General features: G+C 39.7%; 1 protein-coding gene across 1 annotated transcript in view; it reads left to right on the top strand.

Annotated features, from left to right (window-relative positions):
* Window positions 1–277: 277 nt before the first annotated feature.
* Window positions 278–27,686, top strand: part of RAD51C (RAD51 paralog C) — a 77,430-nt gene continuing 50,021 nt past the window's right edge. The window contains exons 1-3 of the mRNA XM_036755594.1: window positions 278–395; window positions 23,103–23,361; window positions 26,204–26,373. Coding sequence (XP_036611489.1) covers window positions 278–395; window positions 23,103–23,361; window positions 26,204–26,373 — 547 coding nt within the window. The remainder of the gene's footprint in view (window positions 396–23,102; window positions 23,362–26,203; window positions 26,374–27,686) is intronic.

Raw genomic sequence — 27,686 nt, 5'->3', positions numbered from 1 at the left:
GGCGGCGGCACCATAGTGGGCTCCACATCCCCCTAATTCCCGCCCTTCCTCGCTTTAGTAACCGCAAGGCGAAAGAAAGACAATGAGACTGCGCGGCCCGTAGCCTAGAGGTCCCCGCCCTCGAAGGGAGGGGGCCACGCGGCCTAGCTCCCGGTTGGTTTACGTCTGACGTCACGCGAGGGGGCGTGGCTCTTGGTTTGGGCGCCTAGCCCGAATCCCGGATGCTAGTAAGTGGTAGGTCCGGCCGACGCCGGTGTGGAGCTTCCCCGGGGCCGCCATGCAGCGGGACTTGGGGAGCTACCCGCTGGCCCCTGGCGTGCGAGTAAAACTGGTGAGTGCGGGCTTCCAGACAGCCGAGGAGCTCCTGGAGTTGAAGCCTTCGGAGCTCAGCCGAGGTAGGTGGGAAGCGGCCGATCACTTGCCCTGTTCTCCCGGGCACTCCCGGGTGCCAGCGCCCCAGAGGGCCACGGCCGCTTCTCCCCCGGGCCGCCCGCCCCCTTCCCGCATTTCTCTGGCTAGGGAAGCGTCCATATACATACCCACCTAACGAGGCCAGAGAGCGTACTCAGTGCCGGGCGCTAAGACAACTAAGACAAAAACACCTCTTTCCTCAAGGAGCTTCGGGAAATAGGAGGTTAATTAGCTGGGACAGTGTGTAAAATCAGTTGCCAGTTCTTCTCCATTCTAAACTTTATCACATCTCTCTCTTCCTTTAACTTAAAGTGGAAAAGAAGTCTAGGCCCTCCTCACCTCATCCTGGACTATGGTTAATAGTCTCCAGCTGTGTATATATATATACATGCACACACATATGTCACATATATACATACACACGTGTCTCGTTTTCATTGCTGTTTGCGTGTTGTCTCCCTTTAGACTGTGAGCTTCTGTAGGGCAGAGATTGTTCTTGCCTTCCGTTCTTTATATGACCAAAGCTTAGCACAGTGCCTGGCACATTGTAAGAGAATTGCTAAATATTTGTTGAATTGACTGACTGACAATGGGGACGATGGGGTGATAAAGTCGTCCAGACAGCCTTGATGTTCCTAAACTGGAGTCTTTTGTTTTTAACAAAAAAAAATGTTTTAAATAAAATATTTTTATAATTATCATAATTGGTTTCTTTTGCAATCTTGTGTATTTTTTTATACACTTAATAACATTTTCAGAGGGGGTTAGGTTTCACCAGACTGCTGCTGGAGAGGTTTAAAAAGAAAAAAAGCTTAGGAGAGCCAGGAAATTCTAGATTCAAGTCCGGTCCTGATAGGAACTGTTTTTGTGACCCTAAAGCAAGTTGCTTAATCTCTCTAAAGGTTGAGAGTCATCTGTATCCTCTGTCATTGAAATCACAAGTGACAGTCCAATGTCTTTAGAATTTGTATCTTATCCTAGAGGCAACGGGAAGTCACTAAATACTTTTCATCAGGGGAACAACTCCATCATCATTACTTAGGAAGATGATTTGGGCAACTCTGTGGAGGATAGAGTGGAATTTGGAAGTGGAAGCAAGGAGGCCAATTTGGACACTCACTGTAGTCCGGGATGAGGAGAGGAGGGCCTACAGCTAGGAGTGGAGACTTCTTTTCCACCTTAAGTGGAAAGAGAAATAGAAGCGAGAGATGTTATGAAGTTAGAATTGAGAAGACCTGGCAACTCTGGGGTGGGGGTATTGAGAAAGAGGTCAGAACAAAAGGTTACTCATCTGGGTGACTAGAAGAATGGTGGTGACTTTAGTAGAAATAGAGAAGTTGTTGGGAATGTGAAGGAGAAAAATAGTGAGTTTATGATGCTAGCGGGATATTGACGTATCAGTGTTGGCCAACTGGCAGTGCAGGACTGAAGGTTAGGATAGTTAGAGCTAGATATATAGTTCTGGGGTTGCATAGTGGTGGCAGTTTAATACCTGGGAGTAAATGAAGTCACCAAGAGAAAAAGTGTAGTACACACGGGAAAGGGAGATGAGACAATGGGGGAGTGGATTTATGTTTAAGAGCTGAGAGGTGAATGGTGATCTAGCGAAGGATACTGATAGGTAATGGGCATAGAGGTAAGTAGTGGGAGGAGAAAATATGTAAGCAGAAAGAGTGGTCTGTGAACGGTCAACTAGAACATTGTTCAGTCATTTTAGTCGTGTCCGACTCTTTGTGACCCCATTGGGATTTTCTAAGCAGAGATACTGGAGTGGTTTGCCATTTCCTCCTTCAGCTTATTTTTGTAGATGAGAAAACTAAGGGAATCAGGGTTAAATGATTTGCCTGTGGTCACACAGCTATTGTCTGATGGTGTATTTGAATTCAGGTCTTCCTGATGCTCTGTGTCACCTAGCTGCCAACTACAGGATGTTCCTAAATCTGGACACATAGGCAAAAATGCATATTTTCAAGAAATGAAATGATTAAAATTTTCAACAACATTTTTATTTAATTCGAGTATTAACAGACAGCATCTTCAATATGATTTCCATCATTTGTGATGCAAAGGTTGATGCGCTTTGCAGGATTCACGTGGACTCGATGCAATAACTCAGTAACTCCACATTGCTGTCAATTTTAGCACATTCACTCTTGAAATATGAATATGAAATCATATGATGTTATTTGAAGTTGAAGATGTTATTTGTTAATATTCCAATTAAATAAAATGTTGAAAATTTCAATCATTTCACTTCTTGAAAATATGCATTTTTGCCTATGTGTCCAGACTTTAGGAACACCCTATAGATTAAGGCTGGGGAAAAGGCAATCAGATTTAACAGTTAAGAGATTGTTGATAAGCTTTAAGAGAGTACTGGTAGGACTGGAATCCAGAACCAAGGGTTTAAGAAATGATTAGAAGGTAAGAAAATAGCGGTAACAAATATAGTCACTCAATTTTTTTTTCCAAGTATTTTTTAAACAAATCTGACCTTCCCACTATTCCCCTCCCCTTTAAGCAAATTTTCCAACAACAACAAAAAAAACGAAAACCCAAAGCAGATCTCTTTTGCCTTAAAAGTATGCCCTTTCTGAATTTTAAGTACATCATATCTCTTCCAGGAGGGGAGTGGTATGTTTTTTTCTTTTGGACTCCTGGTGTTATCATTGCTTTTATCAGTTCTAATATCTTTCTATAATTTTTTCTCTATAATGATTGTGTAAATTGTTCTCCTGGTATTTTTTTTTTCACTTTGCTCAACATCAGTTCATAAACGTCTTTCTAGATTCCTTTAAAATTGTCCATTTCATCATTGTGGCACAAGAATATTCCAGCACATCTGTATACCACAATTTTATTTAGCCATTTCCAAAGAGAACACCTCCCTAGTTGCTTATTTTTGGCTACTTATGAAAAGAGTTGCTATAAATATTTATATACATCTGGATCTTTTTTTTCTTTTGGAAGGGTGGGTCAAAGGGCATGCACAGTTTGATAACTTAATGGGCATAAAGGAAGGAGGCAGAGGAAGAAAGGAAATGAATCCCAAAGGTCAAACCCTACAGAGAAGAAAGGGGATAGGATCAAAGGCACAAGTAGAGGGGTTGACCTTTAAAATTTTATTAAAACTTTTTGTTTTTATACCACCTTTAATTTCAAATATCCTGCCCCCAAATATCCTATCCACTCTTCCAATACATACTATGAGAGCACCATTCTTTGTAACAGAGGATAAAAAACAGAAGTGGAAAGCAGTTTGGCAAAAATAACCAAGCATATCTGTCAAATCTGACAGTATATGTAGCGTTTCACACCCATAGTTCTTCATCTTTACAAAAAAGGGAGGAAGATGTACCTTCTCTCTCTGGGACAGACCTGGTTAGTATAATTACATGATGATATTTGGTTTCTTTTATTCTTACTTGCCTTCTTATAATCATTGTTTTTGCTATACTTTGCATTAGTTCATTTCAGGCTTCCCATGCTTCTTTGTATTTTTTCCTATTCAGTGTTTTTCTATTTTGTTTTGTTAACATTCCATCTCATTCGGGTATCATGATTTGTTAAGCCATTTTGCATTTGATGGGTATCTACTCCCCGCTCTGCACCCCACCCCCCCAAGTTTTTGCTACTACAGAAAGAGGAGCAATTAGTTTTTTTCTAATGGGGCCATTCAAGTTATCATTTACCTCCTAGCAGTTGAATCCCTAGGAGCATGGACATTTTAGTCACTTTTATGTCATAATTCCAAGTTGTTTTCCAGGATGCTTGCACCAATTCACAGCTCTCCCAGTATATTGCATTCGTGCCTGTGCACAAAGGGCAATCCCTTTTTCAAAAAGGGCCATCTGTTCCTTAGAGAGAGGGGTTTTGATGCCTAGACAATGAATGACCTTAATTATCTCAGCAAAATAGGAGTCAGTTGCTGTGTCTAAGAGAGGATGGGTTGGCAGTGGCAACACTGGGGGTTTGAAGGAAAAGATTTATAATACTGATTTTGGGGAGACAGTGTTAGAGAGTCACTTGGTGAGTAAGAAAGAGCTGCTTTCAGTATTGAAGTTCCAGTTGAGATGAGATAACATGAACTTGACCGGCTCAGGTTTGCTGCTTTGTTGTACAGCTTGAGATTTAATAATCCTAGCCCTTTTATATCCTATACTTTTTTTTTTAATGCAATTTATTTATTTAACATATTTGGTTTTCAGCATTGATTTTCACAACAGTTTGAATTACAAATTTTCTCCCCATTTCTGCCCTCCCCCCCCACTCCAAGATGGCGTATATTCTGGTTGCCCTGTTCCCCAGTCAGCACTCCCCTCTATCACCCCCCTCCCCTCTCATCCCCTTTTCCCTTCCTTTCTTGTAGGGCAAGATAAATTTCTACGCCCCATTGCCTGTGTATCTTATTTTTTAGTTGCATACAAAAAGTTTTTTTGTTTTTGAACATCTGATTTTAAAACTTTGAGTTCCAAATTCCCTTCCCTCTTCCCTTCCCACCCACCCTCCCTAAGAAGTTGAGCAATTCAACCTAGGCCACACATGTATTATTATGTATAGCCCTTCCACAATATTCATGTTGTGAAAGGCTAACTACATTTTGCTCCTTCCCAACCCATCCCGCTTTATTGAATTTTCTTCCTTGACCCTGTCCCCTTTCCAAAGTGTTTGTTTTGATTACCTCCACCCCCATCTGCCCTCCACTCCATCATCCCCCTGCCTTTTATTATTTTTTTTTTTATCTTCCTCCCTCTTCTTTCCTGTGGGGTAAGATACCCAACTGAGTATGTATGGTATTCCCCCTCAGGCCAAATCTGATGAGAGCAAGGTTCACTCATTCCCCCCTCACCTGCCCACTCCCCTCCTCTCCTAGAACTGCTTCCTCTTGCCACCTTTATGGGAGATAATCCACCCCATTCTATCTCTCCCTATCTCCCTCTCTCAGTAAGTTACTCTCTCATCCCTTAATTTCATTTTATTTCTTTTAGCTATCTTCCCTTCATCCTCAACTCACCCTGTGTCTGCTCTCTTTCTTTTACATATATATATATATACACATACATACACATACATACATATACACATAGATACATGCATACATACACATTCACTTATATATATACATAAACATATATATATGCATATTCCCTTCAACTACCCTAATACTGAGGTCTCATGAATCATACTCATCATCTTTCCATGTAGGAATATAAACAAAACAGTTCAACTTTAGTAAGTCCCTTGCAATTTCCGTTTCTTGATTACCTTTTCATGCTTCTCTTGATTCTTGTGTTTGAAAGTCAAATTTTCTATTCAGTTCTGGTCTTTTCACTGAGAAAGCTTGAAAGTCTTCCATTTTATTGAAAGTCCATATTTTGCCTTGGAACATGATACTCAGTTTTGCTGGGTAGGTGATTCTAGGTTTTAATCCTAGCTCCATTGACCTCCGGAATATCGCATTCCACGCCCTTCGATCTCTTAATGTAGAAGCTGCCAGGTCTTGGGTTATTCTGATTGGGTTTCCACAATATTCAAATTGTTTCTTTCTGGCTGCTTGCAGTATTTTCTCCTTGATCTGGGAGCTCTGGAATTTGGGGACAATATTCCTAGGAGATTTCTTTTTGGGATCTATTTGCGGAGGCGATCGATGGATTCTTTCAATTTCTATTTTGCCCTGTGGCTCTAGAATATCAGGGCAGTTCTCCTTGATAATTTCCTGAAAGATGGTATCTAGGCTCTTTTTTTGATCATGGCTTTCAGGTAGTCCAATAATTTTTAAATTATCTCTCCTGGATCTATTTTCCAGGTCAGTGGTTTTTCCAAGGAGATATTTCACATTGTCTTCCATTTTTTCATTCCTCTGGTTCTGTTTTATAATATCCTGATTTCTCATAAAGTCACTAGCTTCCACTTGCTCCAATCTAATTTTTAAAGTAGTATTTTCTTCAGTGGTCTTTTGGACCTCCTTTTCCATTTGGCTAATTCTGCCTCTCAAGGAATTCTTCTCCTCATTGGCTTTTTGGAGCTCTTTTGCCATTTGAGTTAGTCTATTTTGTAAGGTGTTGTTTTCTTCAGTGTATTTTTCAGTATTTTTTTGGGTCTCCTTTAGCAAGTCATTGACTTGTTTTTCATGGTTTTCTTGCATCCTTCTTATTTCTCTTCCCAATTTTTCCTCTACTTCTCTAACTTGCTTTTCCAAATCCTTTTTGAGTTCTTCTATGGTCTGGGGCCAGTTCATGTTTTTCTTGGAGGCTTTGGTTGTAGGCTCTATGACTTTGCTGTCTTCTTTAGGCTGTATGTTTTGGTCTTCTTTGTCACCAAAGAAAGAATCCAAAGTCTGAGACTGAATCTGGGCGCGTTTTCGCGTCCTGGCCATATTCCCAACCAACTAACTTGACCCTTGAGTTTTTCAGTGGGGTATGACTGCTTGTAGATTACAGAGTTCTATGTTCTACGTTTGGGGGGGAGGTGCCAGCTCTGTCAGAGCCGCACTCCTCCTTCCCCAAGGACCCCCAGTCCAGACTGGGCTCAGATCTTCGGCAGGCTGTGCACCCCTGCTGTGATCCGCCACTTAATTCCCCCCACCAGGTGGGCCTGGAGCCGGAAGTAACAACAGCTGTAGCTGCCCCACCTCCGCTGCCCCCGGGGCTGGAAGCCGAACCGCGAACTCCTTCCACTCCCGCAGCTTTTCCCACTAACCTTCTCCGCAGTCTTTGGTGTTTGTGGGTCGAGGGGTCTGGTAACTGCTCACGTATTCAGGGCGCTAGGGCCCCCTCCGCCCGGCTTCTGGACTGGATCGTCCACGCCGCTCAGGCTGGGCTCTGCTCCACTCCGTTCCCAGCTCCCAGCTCCCAGCTCCGTGTGGAATAGAGCTCACCCAGAGACTATCCAGGCTGTCCTGGGCTGGAGCCCTGCTTCCCTCTGCTGTTCTGTGGGTTCTGCCGTTCTAGAATTGGTTCAGAGCCATTTTTATAGGTTTTTGGAGGGACTCGGGTACAGAGCTCACTCTAGTCCGTGCTTACCAGCCGCCATCTTGGCTCCGCCCCCCTACAAACTCCTATATCCTATACTTTTAAAAATTACTTCCCTTGGGATTCTTGACTTTTTCTTCCTTCAGAGGAACTTTGTAATAATTTTTTCTGGTTCTACAAAGTGACTTTCATAGTTGGGTTAGTATGGTGTTGAATCTGTACATTAATTAAAGTAGTATTGTCATTTTTATTAAATTGTTTATTTCTGTAAAGAGGGTTTTGTAATTATCCACATCTAAATTCATATATGTATCTTTGGAGATGATTTCTAAATATTTTATATATTATTCTAAATGAATATCTTCTTCCTACTGGGCTTTGTTGGTAACTTACAGAAAGGCTAATGATTTTTGTGAGTTTATTTTATATCTTGTTGTTTTCCTGATGTTATTGTTTCAATTAATTTTATTGGTTGAATCTCTAGGATTCTCTAAATAAAACAAAACATCTTCCAAAAACAGTAATTTTGTTTCCTCTTTGCCTATATTTATTGGCTCAATTTCTTTTTCTAGTTTTATTGCTATTGATAATTTTTCAGGAAGTATATCAGATTAGAGTGGGGACAGTAGACATCTTTGCTTTACCCTGATCTTATTGGAAAGGTTTCTAGCAGTTATCCATTATAAAAAATTCTAACTGTTAGTCTTAGATACTATTTACAATATGAAGGAAAGATCTATTTGTTCCAGTCCTTTTCATTGTTTTTAACAAAAAGAGATATTGTGTCTTGCTAAAGGCCCTTTCTGTATCTATTAATAAAACATAATTTTTATTGTTTTGGTTATTAATGGGGAAAAAGTATAAAGTGCCTTCTGTATGCTAGGCACTATGCTAATAAGCACTTTACAAATATTATCTCATTTAAGCCTTACAGTAATCCTGGGAACTAGATGCTGTTATTACCCTTGTTTTATAGTTGAGGAAACTGAGGCAGCCAGAGATGAAGTAACTTGCTCAGGGTCACATAGTTAATAAGTGTTTGAGACCATATTTGCACTTAGATTTTCCTAACTCCAGGACCAGCACTCTATCCACTATGCCACCTAGCTGTCTAATGTGGCCTGTTTATGGTTTTCCAACTATTGATCTGTCTCTGCATCCCTGATACATAGATATGGTCTTTTAATATGTTGTCACAGCCTCTTTGCTAATATTTTATTCAATATTTTTGCTTCGATAGGCATTAGAGATGATGGTCTATAGTTGTTTTTGGTGGTTTTTTCTCCTATGCTTTGTCTCTTCGTGGTTTAGAGATGAGGTCCATATTTGACTCACAGAAGGAGTTTGGCTAATAGGATACCTTCTTTCCTTATTTTTTGCAAACTATGTAATATCATAATTAATTGTTATTTGGATATTTGACAGAATTCACTTTAAGTCCATCTGGTACTGTTTCTTTTTTTCCCTTTGGGAATTTATGACTTGTTTAATTTTTTTTTCTGGGATTGTGTTAATTAAATTTCCTATTCTGTTCATTTGAATATTTTTATCATTTTGTGAGCATTCACCCATTTCATTTAAGTTACTAGTTTTGTTGGCATATAATTGGGGTAAATAATCTCTAATTTCCTTTATTTCTTTGTTTCTTGTGAATCTTTTTTATTTTTTATATTGGTAATTGGGCTTTCTTTTTATTTTAAAATTAGGTTACCAAAGTGTCCATTAAAAAAACACTCCTGATTTTATGTATCGATTCAGTTGATTTTTAAATATCAGTGTTGTTTATCTCTTCTTTGATTTTCAGAGTTTCTGTTTTTGTGTTTAGGGGTTTTGATTTGTTGCTTTTCTAGTTTTTTCAGTTGAATGCCCAGTCCACTAATTTGTTACTCATATTTTATTTGTAAAAAGTCTTTATATATACCAAATTTCCCCTAAGTACTTCTTTGTTTGTATCCCCAAAGTTTTAGCATATTGTCTCATAGTTGGTTTCTTTGAAATTATTGTTTCTATATTTTTTTTCACCCACCAGTTCTTTAGGATGAAATTTTTTGGTTTGACTCCTTAAATTTTTTTTTAAATTTCTGAATTTAAATATTAAAAAAAAAACATTTCCACACATTTCCAGACATCCAACAGGATACAAGAAAGGATAAGTATTTTCTATGAAACTGAATCTCCATTTTATATTGCTTGCTATTCCCCATGCTCTTGACTTTTCCTAAAATCTTTAATATTCTGTCCTTTTGAGGTTGTTAACCCAAAGTGACAACTCCACAAGATGGATAGTGAAGAGAGAAAGGCACATACGTGCACATGGGAACTCCTTATACCAAGGAGCTCACCCTACATATTGAGCCTTAAATATTTATGGGTACAACAAAAAGGGGAGGTCTCTTGGGAGGAGTGGAAGACAATCCCCTCTCAAATGGAGTGGCATGGAAGGAGGAAGGGAGCAGTAGGGGAGGGGGATCAAGAGGGAGCAGGAGGTAGCAGGAGGTTTGGGGAACTTTGGACCATGGAGGGGAGGATGTTCTGCTCATCTGAAAGGATTCCAAGTGCAGAAACGGTTCCTCAGTTTGGGTAGAGGCTGGCCAGAGCCAGACTTGTACAGGACTCGGCTTCAAGGACACTGAAAGTTTAATAGAGTTCAGATGCAACAGATTACTGTTAGGTTAGTTTTAGAGGCTTTATCTTTGGAAATAGAGCAACTAAAGAAAACAAGCTCAGGAGGCCCCTCCACAAGGTTAAACAGACACTTTCCCCAAATTCTTATTCTATTCCTTATTAGCCTATTTCGAATGCCTGAAGATTAACTGTGTAAGATCACCAATCTCCCTCAATAACAAAATGCACATTTTAATATGCACAGCTGAAGAGGGACTATTATCTAAACAACTCATGAAATTTCATAGGTTTTTAGAATTTTATAGCCAAGATGGATATTAGAAATCATCTAGTCCAGTCCTTTCATTATACAGATGAGGAAACTGAAGATCATAGAGGATAAGGTTACTTGCCAGAGGTGACAAAACTGATTATCATATTTATGTACTTCTGTTTTTGAGCACCCCAGTTATGAGAAATAGTGAGCTCCTATCCCCCTTCTTCCTTATTTTCCCTAGTGTCTTCGTTTTTCTCTTTTGAAAATAGATTTAAAAAAAAAAACACCCTGAGCCTGTATTTGTCCTATTTAACACCCTTTATGACCTTTAGAGGTAGTAGGATTTTGAAGGAACACTTACATTCTCTCCTTCCTTTGGAATATAAGCACTTCATCATCCTTTAACTCTTTCCAATTTTTAAAATGTCTTTTATCTTTATAGGTTTCTCTTACTTTCTGTGTTTTGTCAACAGGCAATAACAATTTCACAAAACTTATATGAAAACTAGGTTTATTACAAAAGAAATGAGCATGCATGTAGAACCCAAAGAGTTCACAATCCATACAGAAGTTTGCATTTTTATAAAGGCAGGACCAAAGAAGGAGGAGATACCAGAAATCTACACCTAAAGGGGTGTGGCATGGGAGAGGGAAAGTTGCAGTAAGGATGGGAAAAAAGGTAGAAAGCCTCTCCCAAAGGATAGGAGCAAGGCAATGGCAAAAGCTGCATTCTTTTTCCTTAGGAAACTGCTGGACTGTGAAGATAGGATGGTCTGCTTGTCTATACAGGTCCCAGTTGCACACCTAGTTTGTCAGCCTACCACAGAATGACTGGTGCCTGTCTTGACTCCCAAGGACACACAGGGAGCCCAGGTTGGGATACAAACAACACATTATGTCAGCTCAGGGTAGGGGCTTCACCCTTGATTAATTCATGGCCTCCTGCATGCTCTGTGTCCAGCATTTCTGAAAAATAGGGCAACTCAAAAAGACAAGTTGGGAAAACCCTTAACAGTTTGCACCTCAAAGTTTCCTCTCACCTCTAGTTTTTTTGTCAAGTGTGGTGGAAAATTCTTTGTTCTATTAAAAGTCCATTAGGGGCAGCTAGGTAGCACAGTAAGTAGAGCACTGGCCCTGGAGTCAGGAGGACCTGAGTTCAAATGTGACCTCAGACACTTGACACACTTACTAGCTGTGTGACCTTGGGCAAGTCGCTTAACCCAATTGCCCCTCCTTCCCCCCTCCAAAAAAAAACCAAACCAAAAAGAAAAGTCCATTGAATATTCTCAGTTTTGCATGGTAAGTTATTTGTAGTTGCAAGCTTTTAATGTTTCATCTTTTTTGCATATTGTATACTAGAATTTTCTTTACTTTATAGCAGGCCTGCATGGCCTGCACAACCTGTGGTCTGCCAAAGGATTTCAGGTGGCGTGTCAAAAATGTCCTCTACGTTGTTCGTGGGCCACTCAGAATCCTCAGGCAGGCTGCAGGTTGTGCAGGCCTGCTGCTGCTAGGATTTTTAAGATTGTGACTAGTTCCTTGGTACTTAAATTCATTCTTTCTGGCTGCTTATTATATGTCTGAACAGTTTTCTTTTATGAGGTGTTTGTTTGGTCATGGTTTTTAGAGAGTGATTCTCAAATTATCTTTTCCTGACCTGTTTTTCAGGTCAGATCTGTCCTTAATAATAGATATCATAAAATTTCTGCTTTTTTTCCCCAAAAAACTTACTTTTTTTTTTCCAATTCCATGTAAACATTTTTAGCATTCGCTTTTTAAAATCTTGAGTTCCAGATTCTTTCCTTCCCTCCTGCTCCTTCCTCTTCCTTGAGAAGGCAACAATTTGATATAGATTATATATGTTCAGTCATGCAAAACATTTACATATTAGCCACATTACGAAAGAAAGCACACACCAAAAAATCCAAGAAAAATATTTTTTAAAAAGTATGCTTTTATATGCAGTCAGGTTCCATCAGTTTTTTCTCTGGATGTGAATAGCATTTTCCATCATATGTCTTTCAGAATTGCCTTGGATCATTGTTTTTTTGAAGAATTGCTAAGTCATTCACAGTTGATCATCATACAGTGTTGCTGTTACTATGCACAATGTTCTACTGGTTTTGCTCACTTCACTTTGCATCAATTCACATAAGTCTTTCCAGGTTTTTTGGAAAGGTTCTTGCTTATCATTTTTATAGCACAATAGTATTCCATCATAATCATATCTTTTTCATAATCACAACTTGTTTAGTCATTCCCCAATTGATGGGCATCCCCCCTATTTCCAGTTCTTTGCCACCACAAAAAGCTGCTATAAATATTTTTGTATGTATATAAGTCCTTTTCCTTTTTCTTTCTTGTACCTATAAGTCCTTTTCTTTTTTTCCCCCAATCTCTTTAGGATACAGACCTAGAAGTGGTATCGCAGGATCAAAGAACATGCACAGTTTTACAACCCTTTGGGCACAATTGCAAATTGCTGTCCAGAATGGTTAGATCAGTTCACATCTCCTCAACAGTGTATTAGTGTCCCATTTTTTCCACATCTCCTCCAACATTTGTCATTTTCCTTTTCTGTCATATTAGCCAATCGGATAGGTGTGAGGTGGTACCTCAGAGTTGTTGTTGAGATTGGGGTTTTTTTTTTTTCAGAGTTGTTTTAATTTGCATTTTTCTAACCAATAGTGATTTAGAGCATTTCTTCCTATGACTATAAATAGCTTTGATTTCTTCTTCTGAAAACTGCCTGTTCATATATTATGATATTTTATCAATTGGGAAATGACTTGTATTCTTATAAATTTTTCTCACTTTTCTATATATTTGAGAAATGAGGCCTTTATCAGAGAAGCTTGCTATAAAGTTTTTTCCTGAGTTTCCTGCTTTCCTTCCAACCTTGACTTTGCTTTTGTTTGTACAAACCCTTTTTAATTTACTGCAATCAAAATTATCAATTTTATATCTGATAATGCTCTCTTATCTCTTGTTTAGTCATAAACCTCCCTTATTGATCTGACAGGTAAAATATTACATTCTCCTGTAGTTTGTTTGTGGTATCAGCCTTTATGCTAAATCATGTACCCATTTTGACCCTATTTCATTATATGGTGTGAGATGTTGGACTATACCTCATTTCTGCCAAACTGCTTTCCAATTTTCCCTGCACTTTTTGTTAAATAGCAAGTTCTTGTTCCAAAAGCTTGGATCTTTACGTTTACTGTGGTTATTTACTGCTATATATTGTGTACCTAAGCTATTCCACTGATTCACCACTCTGTTTCTTAGCCTGTACCAGATAGTTTTGCTGATTACTGCTTTATAATGAAGTTTGATAATGCTAGGCCACCTTCCTTCACCTTTTTTCATTGATTCTCTTGATATTGCTAACCTTTTGTTCTTCTAGATTAATTTTGTTATTATTTTTCTAGCTCTAGAAAATAAAATTTGGGTAGTTTGGTATGGCATTGTATAAGTAAATTAATTTAGGTAGAATTGTCATTTTTATTATATTGGCTCAGCCTACCCATAAACAATTAATATTTCTCCAATTATTTAGATTTGACTTTATGTGAAAAGTGTTTTGTAATTGTGTTCATATAGTTCCTGGGTTTGTCTTGGCATTTTATATTGTCTGCAGTTATTTTAAATGGAATTTCTCTTTCAATTTCTTCCTGCTGGACTTTGTTGGTAATATATAGAAGTGTTGATGTTTTTATGTGTGATTTTATTTTATATCCTCCCTGTACTCTGCACTGTACTCCGCTCTACTCTTACCCTAGTGAGATAGATCTTTCCTACTGACCTAGGTTTCCTTGGACTGGAAAGTTGTTTCACCCTGACCTTTTTTGTGCCCCTCCAGAATTCATTTTGAGGTGTTTTAATGTTGTTGGAGAAGAATTTGGGAGAGCTCAGGCAAGTCCCTGCCTTTAATCCACCAATTTGGCTTTGTCTCCATCTCTGCTAATTTTTTTTTTATCTTTTGACTTAATTCAAATATTTCTTACCTCATAAAACTATCAAGTTATGATTGCTCCATTCTCTTTTTTGGGGAGTCCACTACTTAGCTAAGGTTTTCCTCTATTCTAATCTTTCCTTAAGGGCTCTAAATTTTAATTTTGCTTCATTTTTTTTCCAGGTACTTTTGTCATTTGTGTGGCCAAGCCAATTTTTTCCCTCTGAGGGATTATTTGTAGTTGTTGTAGTTTTACTTTCATATTCTTGGTTCTTTTAACTAATAGTATCTCTTCATTGTGTTTGACATTTTCTTCTGCTTATTCATTTTTCAAGCCCCAGTTTCTGGATTGGGATTTTGTGTTGACAGGGCCAAACTCTATAGACCCCATTTAGTACTCTTGAATTGAGTGGGCAGGCCTGCCCTGTCTCTTGCTGTAACTCCTTTGAAGACTTCCAGGAGCTATTCAGAAGGGCCTGAAAATAGGTGTATGCGCTAACTAGCAGGGCCTGTTCTCCCTGTGCAAGTAATTTCTGCAAGGCTGGTTTATTCCCTGTTGCTCAGACAGGCTAAGGCCAATGTAGCTAGCTTTAGGCTCCAGATAAGGTGTTGTCTTCTTCCTCCCTGGGTTTATCTTTTACAGACTTCTGGGATTGTTCTTGCGCAGTCTTGGCGTAGATATAGGAGCATGAAATTATTTCTTTGATTTTTAGTATCACTATTCTTTAAGCATTTTTAGTTTTAGAGTGCTTCGAGGAGAGGTGAGCTCCTCTAGAACTTAGATATGGCCATCTTAACCAAAAGTCACTTTTAATATATATACATACAGATATGTGAGTATGTGTGTATGTATGTATACATGCACGTGCGCACGCGCACACACACACGCTTTTTAAGTTCAGATGTCCACTAACCACTCCCTGCTCTCATCCTTCCACTTCTCTCTCTGTGTGTTCACATAAGGCATCTCCCACTTGTGGGATGCCTTCCCTTCTCTCCACTTAATGAAATCTTTGGCTTTGGTGCCACTTGTTTCATCATGTCTTTCTTGTTCCACCTCACACCTTGTATCTCCAAGGCAATATTCACAGTGGTTGCTATTACTGTGAATGTGCCGGCGTGGTTCTGAATCACAAAATATAACAGACTCTCCCTGTAGAGGACAGAAGCAAAACATTTATTTAGACACCAGAAATCCAAATCCCAACACCAGTAAACCGAATCCGTCACAGCAACAAAGAAGTTAAAACACATTATTACTACAGAGAGCAGCTCCATTCCAAAGCCATCATCCCCCTCACTGCTGGGGCCTTCCCACAAACAAACACTCACAGGAAGCTGTCTGCCTTCTTTCTCTCCCTCCGCTCTAACTGCTCTGAGCATTTCTTGCCCCACCCTTCCTGTTCCACTTGTTCAGCAAGCTCCTCCCGCCACACATGACTTAGGCTTCCTGTGATGTAAGTAGGCCACATGGGCCTATCAATGGATGGGAAAGATCTTCCCATTTACATTAACATTACATAGCTCCTCTTGAATTTGGGGGGAATAAAACCAATATTTCACCAAATACATATCCAGAGATTAAGTTGAAGTTAATACTTTGATGTGTTTTGAGGATAAGCCTTGCTCAGGGTCCTTTGATGGATTCTCTTCCACATATATTTGGGGAAGAATTGAGGGAGCTGCCAGATAATGTCAGGAATTTTAAAGTTAGTATAGTTTTCATAAGGACCCTGAACAATAAAATTCCTTTCAGACTTCTGCAAAAATTCCACATTAAAGATATCAGCTGAAATATGACTTCTTTTCTAGTGACTGCTTTCACAGTTTGTAATCCTTACCAATAGCATAACATGCATACAGCTGATTCAGTGCATCTGCTTGATCTTTTCTGGACACATCCTTTCCTGTAGCAAACTTCATTAATAGGGACTAGGAGAGCAACACATCAAATAGTTTTGCAAGCTACCGGTCCTCAATATGTCAAGCTAAGGATAGAATGATCATTGGACAAGGTGAGAATGGAGATTTGAGTTACTGAGCCATTTCTACTTTCCACTTGATCAATTCACTCATATATCAGGGCTAAATCTGTATATGTATAGCCTGGGAAGCCCCAGTGACCAGGAACTTTTTCTTAACCTCCTGAGACCTTTCAGAAGAGATTCAGCATAAGAATTCCTGTTTGTTAGAATATAAAAATAACCAATTCATGCTTTTCACATGATAGGCCAGGAATGCTGATATCCTCAGAGTCAGACAGGGAGTGATACACTCTGTGGTTGAGTCATGGACCAAATTTGTTTTATTTTGTTTTTAAAGGAAAACTTTGTTGCTAAGATATTTTTTTCCAAACAGATTTGAAGGATTGAATGGTTTTGTTGCACCCCTAGCAAATACAGTGATAAAATTCTGCTCACTATAGATCATAACATCTTTGGATTTCTTTAACAAACCAGTCTGATGACAGATCTGAACTGTAGTATCTCATTGTGGGGTAAGCCAGCAGCATAGAAGATGGGAATTTTATGCCTCTTAGCAATGCTGTTTATGCTGTCCATTGCTCAAATGCCCATTCAAATCATTTCTTCATAGTAGATTTGACATTGAAGGTTGTTAGGCTATTTTAATAATGTCAAGAAAATCATCAACTGGGACAATTGGGCCTCTGTTAATAGAGTTTCTGGAGTCAATGAAAATTCTACTAATGATGTTCAAAAAATATTTCACATAAACTCACATTTCCTTAGTTTCACTGCCTGGAATTCCTTCAAATTTCTGAATTCCTGCTTTGCTACTACTAAGTTCTAGAACCTGGCCACTTCCCTTTGTGCCAGCAGATAATGTCAAGTGAATAGTCTCAGCATATCTGGGCAACTTAACACAATCTAATATTATGAAAAGACTGTTGATTCATGATTTTGTGTTGTGTGTGAGGTGGGGCTGGGATGGGTATTCTCTGCTGATGACTAGTGTCACTAACCTTAAACAGGACTTAGGCAGACTAAATGTGACCCGATTCATGTTCTCCAAGATCCAAGATCAAGTGCTATATTATCTCCTGTATCCCAGTGGGCCTCATACATACTTATTTGCATCAATTTTATACCTAAAGAAGTACATGTCATGGATTAAGAGGGGGATGGAGCCAAGATGGCGGCTAGAAAGCAGGGACTCCCTTAAGCCCTCCCCCACATCCTTCCAAACACCTATAAAAATGGCTCTTGAGCTGTGGAACCCGCAAAGTAGCAGAGGGAAGCAGGTCTCCAGCCCAGGACAGCCTGGATGTCTGCTGGGAAGGGTCTATCACACGGTGCTGGGAGTGGAGTGCAGCCCAGCATGGTCTGTGCCAGGACCAACCAGATGGGGAGTCAGGCAGGCTGAGCAGGCCTTAGGGCCATGCATCACTGAGCTGTGGCAGTGACCAGACTTCTCAACCAACAAACACCAAACACAACAGAGCAGGCTAATGGGAAAACTGCTGGATTGGGGTGAGAGCGGTCTGGCTCCAGCTCCTGCGGCTGCTTCTAGAGCTCCACCTGTGGTTGCTTCTGGCCCCAGGCCCACCCTGTGGGAAGAATCAAGCAGTGGATAAGAGTGGGAGTTCAGGGAGCACTTTGCTGGCACAGAGGTAGAGTTCTCTTGCTTTGCCCTGCTTGGATCTGGGTCATGGTCCTGGTTGGAGGTTCTTGGGGGAGGAGGAGCACTGGTATGGCAGAGCTTGCTGTGTAGAAGTAGCTCTGAAAACAGCAGTACTTGGACCCTAAAGCTTGGGACAAAGTACTCTCTACTCTACAAGCAGTCATACCCTGAGAAAAAGCTCAGGAGTCTAGTATTTGGCTGGGAACGTGACCAGGCAGTGAAAAAGGACTCACACTCAGTCTCAGACTATACAATCTTTTTTTGGTGACAAAGAAGATCAAAACATACAGCCAGAAGAAGTCAACAAAGTCAAAGAGCCTACATCAAAAGCCTCCAAGAAAAATATGAATTGGTCTCAGGCCATGGAAGAGCTCAAAAAGGATTTGGAAAAGCAAGCAAGAGAAGTAGAGGAAAAATTGGGAAGAGAAATGAGAGTGATGCAAGAAATACATGTCATTAGTATCCCCACTTTATAGATGAGGAAACCAATGCCCAGGTAGTTCAAGGTTAGTAAAATGGCAAAATCAAGATTCTAATTCAGGATTTTTCTTTCTAGCCCAATGCACTTTTCCCAATACATTGTTGCTGCTTGTCTGAATGCTACATGAATGTGCATATAACCTTGTAAAATGATGTCTCCTTTTACAGAAATGAAAGACACCTGGGGGAAAACATTTGAAAAATGTATTGAAACGAAATGGCTCTGCAATCATTTGGCCAGCAGGGGGAGACAAGAGACCCCATTATTGGGGTGGGGTGGTGGTAGGGTTGTTGTCCCTCTCTTGTTTGTGCATAATATCTGGAAAACAGTGATAAATCATTTGACACCCTCCCTGAACATTAAGGAAGCATAACAGATAAATATCCTTAAAATGTATAATAAAAAGTTTAATGACATTAAATACTATGTATGGTGTGCATATAATTTTTATTGATCTCTTTTACTTGACCACCATTTCCCTCAGAATCCCCGCTCCTCCCTCTTCCTCTCCCAGAGAGCCTCTCTTAGGATAATTTTTTTTTTTTAATTTAGGACAATTTTTTAAAAAATTTATTTAGTTTTCAGCATTGATTTTCACAAGAGTTTGAATTACAAATTTTCTCCCCATTTCTACCCTCCTCCCCACTCCAAGATGGCGTATATTCTGGTTGCCCTGTTCCCCAGTCAGCCCTCCCTTCTGTCACCCCACTCCCCTCCCATCCGCTTTTCCCTTCCTTCCTTGTAGGGCAAGATAAATTTCTATGCCCCGTTTCCTGTGTATCTTATTTTCTAGTTGCATGCAAAAACTTTTTTTTTTTTTGTTTTTGAACATCTGTTGTTAAAACTTTGAGTTCCAAATTCTCTCCCCTCTTCCCTTCCCACCCACCCTCCCTAAGAAGTCAAGCAATTCAACATAGGCCACATGCTTATCATTATGTATAACCCTTCCACAATACTCATGTTGTGAAAGACTCACTATGTTTTGCTCCTTCCTAATCTGTCCCCCTTTGTTGAATTTTCTCCCTTGACCCTGTCCCCTTTCGAAAGTGTTTGTTTTTGATTACCTCCACCCCCATCTGCCCTCACTTCTATCATCCCCCCCTTTTTTTTATCTTCTTCCTCCTTTTTTTCTGTGGGGTAAGATACCCAATTGAGTATGTATAGTATTCCTTCCTTAGATCAAATATGATAAGAGCAAGATTCACTCATTCCCCCTCACCTGCCTTCTCTTCTCTTCCTACAGAACTGCTTTTTCTTGCCACTTTTATGTGAGATAATTTACCCCATTCTATCTCTCCCTATCTCTCTCTCTCAATATATTCCTCTGTCATCCCTTAATTTGATTTTATTTCTTTTAGATATCTTCCCTTCATCTTCAACTCACCCTGTGCCCTCTCTCTCTCTCTCTCTCTCTCTCCATATATATATACACACACATACATATATACATACATACACACTCACATATACATATATATACATAAAGATATATATGCATATTCCCTTCAGCTACCCTAATACTGAGGTCTCATGAATCATACACATCATCTTTCCATGTAGGAATGTAAACAAAACAGTTCAACTTTAGTAAGTCCCTTGCAATTTCTTTTTCTTGTTCTTTTTCTTGATTACCTTTTCATGCTTCTCTTGATTCTTGTGTTTGAAAGTCAAATTTTCTATTCAGCTCTGGTCTTTACACTGAGAAAGCTTGAAAGTCCTCTATTTTATTGAAAGTCCATATTTTGCCTTGGAGCATGGTACTCAGTTTTGCGGGGTAGGTGATTCTAGGTTTTAATCCTAGCTCCATTGACCTCCAGAATATCGTATTCCCAGCCTTCGATCTCTTAATGTAGAAACTGCTAGATCTTCGGTTATTCTGATTGTGTTTCCACAATACTCCAATTGTTTCTTTCTGGCTGCTTGCAGTATTTTCTCCTTGATCTGGGAGCTCTGGAATTTGGGGACAATATTCCTAGGAGATTTCTTTTTGGGATCTATTTGAGGAGGCGATCGATGAATTCTTTCAATTTCTATTTTGCCCTGTGGCTCTAGAATATCAGGGCAGTTCTCCTTGATAATTTCTTGAAAGATGATATCTAGGCTCTTTTTTTGATCATGGCTTTCAGGTAGTCCAATAATTTTAAAATTATCTCTCCTGGATCTATTTTCCAGGTCAGTGGTTTTTCCAATGAGATATTTCACATTGTCTTCCATTTTTTCATTCCTTTGGTTCTGTTTTATAATATCTTGATTTCTCATAAAGTTACTAGCTTCTACTTGTTTCAATCTAATTTTGAAGGTAGTATTTTCTTCGGTGGTCTTTTGGACCTCCTTTTCCATTTGGCTAATTCTGCCTTTCAGGGCATTCTTCTCCTCAGTGGCTTTTTGGAGCTCTTTTGCCATTTGAGTTAGTCTATTTTTTAAGGTGTTGTTTTCTTCAGTATATTTTTCAGTATTTTTTTGGGTCTCCTTTTGCAAGTCATTGACTTGTTTTTCATGGTTTTCTCGCATCCTTCTCATTTCTCTTCCCAATTTTTCCTCTACTTCTCTAACTTGCTTTTCCAAATCCTTTTTGAGCTCTTCTGTGGCCTGAGACCAGTTCATGTTTTTCTTGGAGGCTTTTGTTGTAGGCTCTTTGACTTTGTTGACTTCTTCTGGCTGTATGTTTTGGTCTTCTTTGTCACCAAAGAAAGATTCCAAAGTCTGAGACTGAATCTGGGTGCGTTTTCGCTGCCTGGCCATGTTCCCAGCCAACTAACTTGACCCTTGAGTTTTTCAGCGGGGTATGACTGCTTGTAGAGTTAAGAGAACTATGTTCCAAGCCTAGGGGGATGTGCCAGCTCTGCTGCACCAGCACTCCTCCTTCCCCAAGAACCCCCAACCCAGACTGGACTTAGATCTTCAGCAGGCTCTTCACTCCTGCTCTGATCCACCACTTAATTCCTCCCACCAGTTGGGCCTAGGGCCAGAAGCAACTGCAGCTGTACTTCTCTACCTGCCCCACCTCCTCTGCCCCCGGGGGCGGTGGCCGAACCTGAACTCCTTTGTAAACTCTGTCCCCAGCAGCTTTTCCCACTAACCTTCTCTGTTGTCTTTGGTGTTTGTGGGTTGAGAAGTCTGGTAACTGCTGCAGCTCACTGATTCAAGGCGCTAGGGCACATGCCGCTCCAAGTCTGGTTGGTCCATGCCGCCCACGCTGGGCTCTGCTCTGCTCCGCTCCGCTCCCAGCTCCGTGCAGGATAGACCTCACTCAGAGACCATCCAGGCTGTCCTGGGCTGCAGCCCTGCTTCCTTCTGCTATTTTCTTGGTTGTACAGTTCTAGAATTGGTTCAGAGACATTTTTTGTAGGTTTTTGGAGGGGCTCAGCAGGGAGCTCACGCTAGTCCCTGCTTTCCAGCCGCCATCTTGGCTCCACCCCCCAATTTTTTTTTTTTTTTAATGAAAAGAAAGAAAATCCTTAAAACTGCTAAATACATCAGAAAAGTCTGAAAATGTGTGCGTTGTACCAAACAAGTAGATTTTTACCCCTGTCAAGGACCAGGAAAGGAGTGTCTTCTCAAATCTCTTCTTTGCAGCTATGTTTGATTATTCTTTGCAGTTTCACAATGTTCACTTTTGATTGTTGGGTGGTCATTTCCATTGTTTTAGTATATTATTTAATATATTGGGGTTGTTTTTTTTTTACCTCTCATTACTTGACTCTATCAGATTGCGTAAATATTTTTATGCTTTTCTATATCCATCATATTTGTTGTTTTTTTTTCCATAATACTATTCCGTTACATTCCTGTTCCACAGTTTGTCTGGCTATTCCCCAATCAGTGGGCATCTACTTTGTTTCCAATTCTTCACTATCATAAAAAGAGCTGCTATAAATATTTTGATGTATATAAGGCCTGTCTTCTTATCAGTGTCATCTGGGGTAAAAGCCTAGTAGTGGAATGTCTGACTCAAAAGGTATGGAAATTTTAGTCAGTTTATTTGAATGATTCCAAATTGTTTTCCAGAATAATTGCACTGATTCATAACTTCACCAGCGGTGCACTAGTATGCCTATTTTCTTGCAACCCCTCCAACATTATTATTTTTTCTCCTCTTTGCTAATTTGCATGGTGTAAGGTAAAACTTTAGGGTTGTTTTGATTTGCATTTCTCAATACTGTTAGTGATTCAGAACATTATTTCATGGCTAACAGTTTGTAGTTCTTTTGAAAACTGTTCAAATCCTTTGACCACTTACCTAATCGAGAATGGCTTGTAGGCTCACATTTATCTGTTTACCTTGGACACACAAACCCTTATCAGAGAAATTTTATACAAAGATATTTTCCCATTTAATCACTTCCCTTTTTATCCTAGGTGCCTTAATTTTGTTTGTGCAGAAGCACAGTTTCATGTAATCAAACAATTTCGTGTAATCAAAGTTACCCATTTTATATTCTGTAATTACCTCTATCTCTATTACATCTTCTACCTAGGTATTATATGATCAACTTCTCTTCTAATTTTTTATGATATGATTTTTAATAAGATAACATATGTATTTAATATTTATTGTGGCATATGGTATAAGGTAATAATTTTAAATGAAGGATGAAATTCAGGTTCATAATCAAGTTATATTGATGTTTCTGCATGCTCAGGACCTTGTCTTTGATTAAAATGAGAGAAGATAAATACATGATTCTTTTACAGGCTGTTGTTTTACTCTAATCTTAAAGTCTTTTTAAAAATTATATTTAATTTTCTTTTAACTTTCAGAAGTTGGAATCTCTAAAGAGGAGGCTTTGGAAACACTGCAAATAATAAGGCGGGAATGCCCCATGGATATGTCAAAATATGCCTCTGTGTCCACATCAGGCAAGAAATGTACAGCATTGGAACTTCTTGAGCAAGAACACACCCAGGGCTTTATAATTACCTTTTGTTCAGCACTGGATAATATTATGGGAGGTGGAATACCGCTAACCAAAACAACAGAGATTTGTGGTGCACCAGGTGTTGGAAAAACACAGTTATGGTAAAAGAAAAATGTCACTTTAAAAAAATGTGCATAGTAACATGTAAAATTATTTTAAGGACTTCTGAGTTGTAGCTCTGTTAAGCAAAAAAAAAAAATTAAACCTAGAAGCTTTTATTTCTATGTATATATGACACAAAATTAGAGGTTGCTTACTTTTTTCCTTTACTAGAGCTCCATCTTGATAAATATGCATTTTTGTTTTAGGATGGGAATTAAACCATAAGAAATGCTGTAGTGAATTTCAGCATTGTTGGAAACAACCTAATATTCTGCTGGCATATTTTCTAAGAGGAAATATTCAGTCATTCAGTCAACTAGCATTTAATAAGTGCCTGCTCTATTCCAGGCACTGTGCTAATGGATGGTGGTGTATCAGTAAGGCAAGATTCATGAAATGGGTGGTTCAGAATCACAAAGTATAAGAGACTCTCTGTATAGATGGCAGAAGAAGTAAAACATTTATTCAGACAGCAGAGGATCAAATCCCAGAACCAGTAAATCCACCTCAATGTAACAGCAAGGAGATTAAAAAACAGTATCACAGCAAAGAGCCAAGTCATCCTGTAACCTTCCCTTCTGCTGGGGCATTCCCATCAACACTCACAAATCCTAACTGTCTGCTTGCCTGTGTCCTCTCCTCCCGCAGTTCTGAAAGCCCTTATAGTTCTCAGAGCCCTTCCAGTTCTTTCTCTGTCTCTGTGGTTCTTCCAGTCCTCCGTCTCTCGAAGCTCTCTCTCTACTCTGCATCATCTTCTTCTTTTCCTCCTCCTCCTTGAAGTTCTCCACTCTCCAGTCTGAGCTTACTGGCTCCCCATAGGGTATATACAGGGTGTTCCTAAAGTCTGGACACATAGACAAAAATGCATATTTTCAAGAAATGAAATGAATGAAATTTTCAACAACATTTTAATTGGAATATTAACAAATAACCATCTTCAATATAATGTGTATCATTTGCGATGCAAAGGTTGATGTGCTTTGCAAGATTCACATGAACTCGATGCAGTAACTCCACATTGCCTCAACTTTAGCACATTTGCTCTTTATGCGTTCAATCAAGTGTGTTGCATCTGTTATTTTCATTGAGTACACCTTCTCCTTTAGCATACCCCAGAAAAAGAAGTCAAGGGAGCTAAAGTCTGTTAATATTCCAAATATTTCAAAATATGCATTGTTGCCCATGTGTCCAGACTTTAGGGACACCCTGTATACCCTGTGTAGGCCTAGGGCTTAGCACCTACTTAGCAAATGGGCCTTCTTACAAATAGGTCTCTCCTAATCAAGCTTCCCTTAACTAGCTCCACCTGAGGCCTATTAAATGGGGGAGGGGGGATCTTTGATCACATTAGCACTACATGGGGATGCAAAGAAAGGCAAAAAACAAATAATCCTTCCTCTCAAGGATCTCACTGTCCAATGGGGGAGAGAGAGACAACATGTAAATATGCATAGGAATTGTCACTCATTATATCATTTTCAAAAGGTCAGGGGCTTATCCTTAACATCTATTTTTTTTTTTGAGGGAGGAAGGCTGGGCAATTGGGGTTAAGTGACTTGCCCAAGGTCACACACAGCTAGTAAGTCTGTCAAGTGTCTGAGGCCACATTTGAACTCAGGTCCTCCTGACTCCAGGGCCAGTGCTACACTCACTGTGCCACCTAGCTGCCCCCTTAACATCTTTAATTTGCATTTATGCCATTTTAGTATTCTCCATGAATATATAAAGGTACAGGATAGCGTATATTAACAGATATAGGATAGTGTAAAGGGCCAGCCTTGGGTTCAAGTTCTGTCTCTGGCATGGACTAGCTTAGTGACCATGGGCAATCACTCAACCTATCACTGCCCCCAGGTAAATCTCTTAAGTTACAGTCTTGACAGTCTTGTTCTCATTGGTGAAGGACATTTCTATCCCAGGAGTTCCTCATGCCAATGAAATCACAGGTTTCCTTCTCCAACTTCCCACCAAAAATAAAATGTTATTTAATAGTACTCCCAAACTTTTCACCCTACCTATTATCATATTATTCAGTGCTGGTGTAGCTATTATCTTTATCATTTCTTCTTATATCCCCTGGGGTCCTCTGTTCTTACCTTTCCCTGAATACCTTTTCCAGAAAGCCCCAGCCATTATCTATTACACTTCCTACTCCTCTGGCCAGCTCCTCATTGCTAACCTCTTTGGTCCTTTTCCCCTCAATCACGAACCATGATCAGATCAGCTCTGTTGTTCATAGATGAAGTCTGCCAAACTACTCTCTATGGCCCATTCACCATCCCAGTAACTTTTCTGGCCAAAGTGGCCCTTCCCTGGCCATCACTCCTCTTTGTGTGTTAGGATAGTAGAATTAGAATGTAATTTTACCTTTAGAAAAGAATATAAACCCGTTGAGGGCAAGAGCTGTCTTCATTTTCATATCCCCGACACTTAACATTGTACTTAGTACATAGTAAACTTAAATCTTTTTTCTTTAATACAGGAATATTTCTCTATTTAACTCTAAATGTTGCTTGGAAAATATTTTACTCTCTAAGATCTCATTTTTACATTTGAATAAATATGTTTTGTTGTGATGCCAGCCAGAAATAACTACCAAATACAGGTTTATCAATTTAAAGCCATGCCTGCAGGCTATAGTACGATAAATTCAAAGAGCTAAACTTAAAATCTCCACTCTGCCCCAGCCTGGCCCAGGTAATCCAAGGGAATCCAATTGCCAGGATTAGCCTCTAAGCTTGAAATGGACAAGTTTTCCTCCTCCTTAGGCTGAACATAATGTTTAGTGGCCATGGGTCATGAGTGGCACTCACTTCTTTTGACTTTTGTTTCTCTTCACAGTATGCAATTGGCAGTAGATGTACAGATCCCAGAATGTTTTGGAGGAGTAGCGGGTGAAGCCATATTCCTTGATACAGAAGGAAGTTTTATGGTTGATAGAGTGGTAGATCTTGCCACAGCCTGTGTTCAGCATCTTCACCTTATTGCAGCATCACACTTGGAAGAAGAGGGTGAGTTTAGAAGAGATGTCCTTTCCTATAGGACAGAAGATGAAAGTAATCAAGTTCCCTAGAGCCTACAAACATTGGTAATTAAAATAATTGTATTTAGGTACTGATCCTTAAAATTAGTTGTGAAGTAAATTAATGATTTTTAAATGGTTTCTCTCTCCTTCCCCCATTGTTTCATGCCTTTAGATGTTTTGACATAAACAAATACTTTTCATAAATCACTTATTTTTCCTTTAATAAGCCTGGGGGGAGGGAAGGGTATGTACCATGTGTCCCACTAGGAGCTGTTTTCCTTAGTTACCCATAGCCTGGAGGGCCCCAGCCCATTAAGTGGGCAGCTTTCCCATGCTCTAGGCCATCAAGATCTTCATACCCAACCTTCTTGCCAGTGTCCCTTTTCTCTGTTTTTTCCCTCCTAGCTGGACGGACCTCCCCATCCTTATTCTTTTGAGGGAAACTAGAATCCCTACTTCCTTCCTGCCCTAGTCCCCTGTAAGGCTTCCTGTCCTTTGTATATACCCTTAGCATCTTTGGACTTTTCCACATATCCCAAAACTGAACTCACCTTTGTGCACTGTCTTCTCTGAGTAGAAAGTGTGTGGGTCTGAGACCACTACTCACGTTAAAAATAAACAGAGACCGTTCTTGAAAAAAGGCAAAAAGGAATTTATTGCTTTCTCATGAGAAAGGTCACACCCAGCATGGTCCAAAATGATACCTGCAAGTGTGTGTGTTGCATACAGCTCAAAGCAAGTTATATAGACCCTAACGCAGAGTTCCCCCACCCACTGCTGGCTTCTCTTCCCATTGACTGGGTTTGGAGCTCACATTCTAAACTCAGAATTTCCTCCCCAGCAATAGAGAACAAAGAACAAAAAGGCAGGTGTGAGACCAGGGACTGGTATTCAGCAAAAAGGGAGTAACAGCTAGATAAACAGGACCTTGCAGGTGTCTGTCCCCTGATGTAATTTCTTATCTCTACTTTTTCAGCAGAGTGATTTCTAAAAATATAGAAGGGGTGCAGGGTCGGGGTGGATGGTCAGAGAGGTAAGGTCTTATCCCATGCTGAGGGGGCTTCACTATTTCAGCATTCCACTCAAAAATGAGCCTCTTGAGAACAGGAACTGACTTTTCTCTTTGTATCCTTAGGACTTAAAATGATGCTTAGTATATTTTGTTGTTGTTCAGTTGTTCCAGTTGTAGCCAACTCTTGGGGACCCCATTTGGGGTTTTCTTAGCAAAGGTACTGGAATGGTTTGCCATTTCCTTATTCAGCTCATTTTACAGATGAGGAACTGAGGCAAATGGGGTTA

This window comes from Trichosurus vulpecula, chromosome 4, assembly GCF_011100635.1.
Source record: "Trichosurus vulpecula isolate mTriVul1 chromosome 4, mTriVul1.pri, whole genome shotgun sequence".
Classification (NCBI taxonomy): Eukaryota; Metazoa; Chordata; class Mammalia; order Diprotodontia; family Phalangeridae; genus Trichosurus; species Trichosurus vulpecula.
This window is presented reverse-complemented; position numbering and strand designations above follow the sequence as displayed.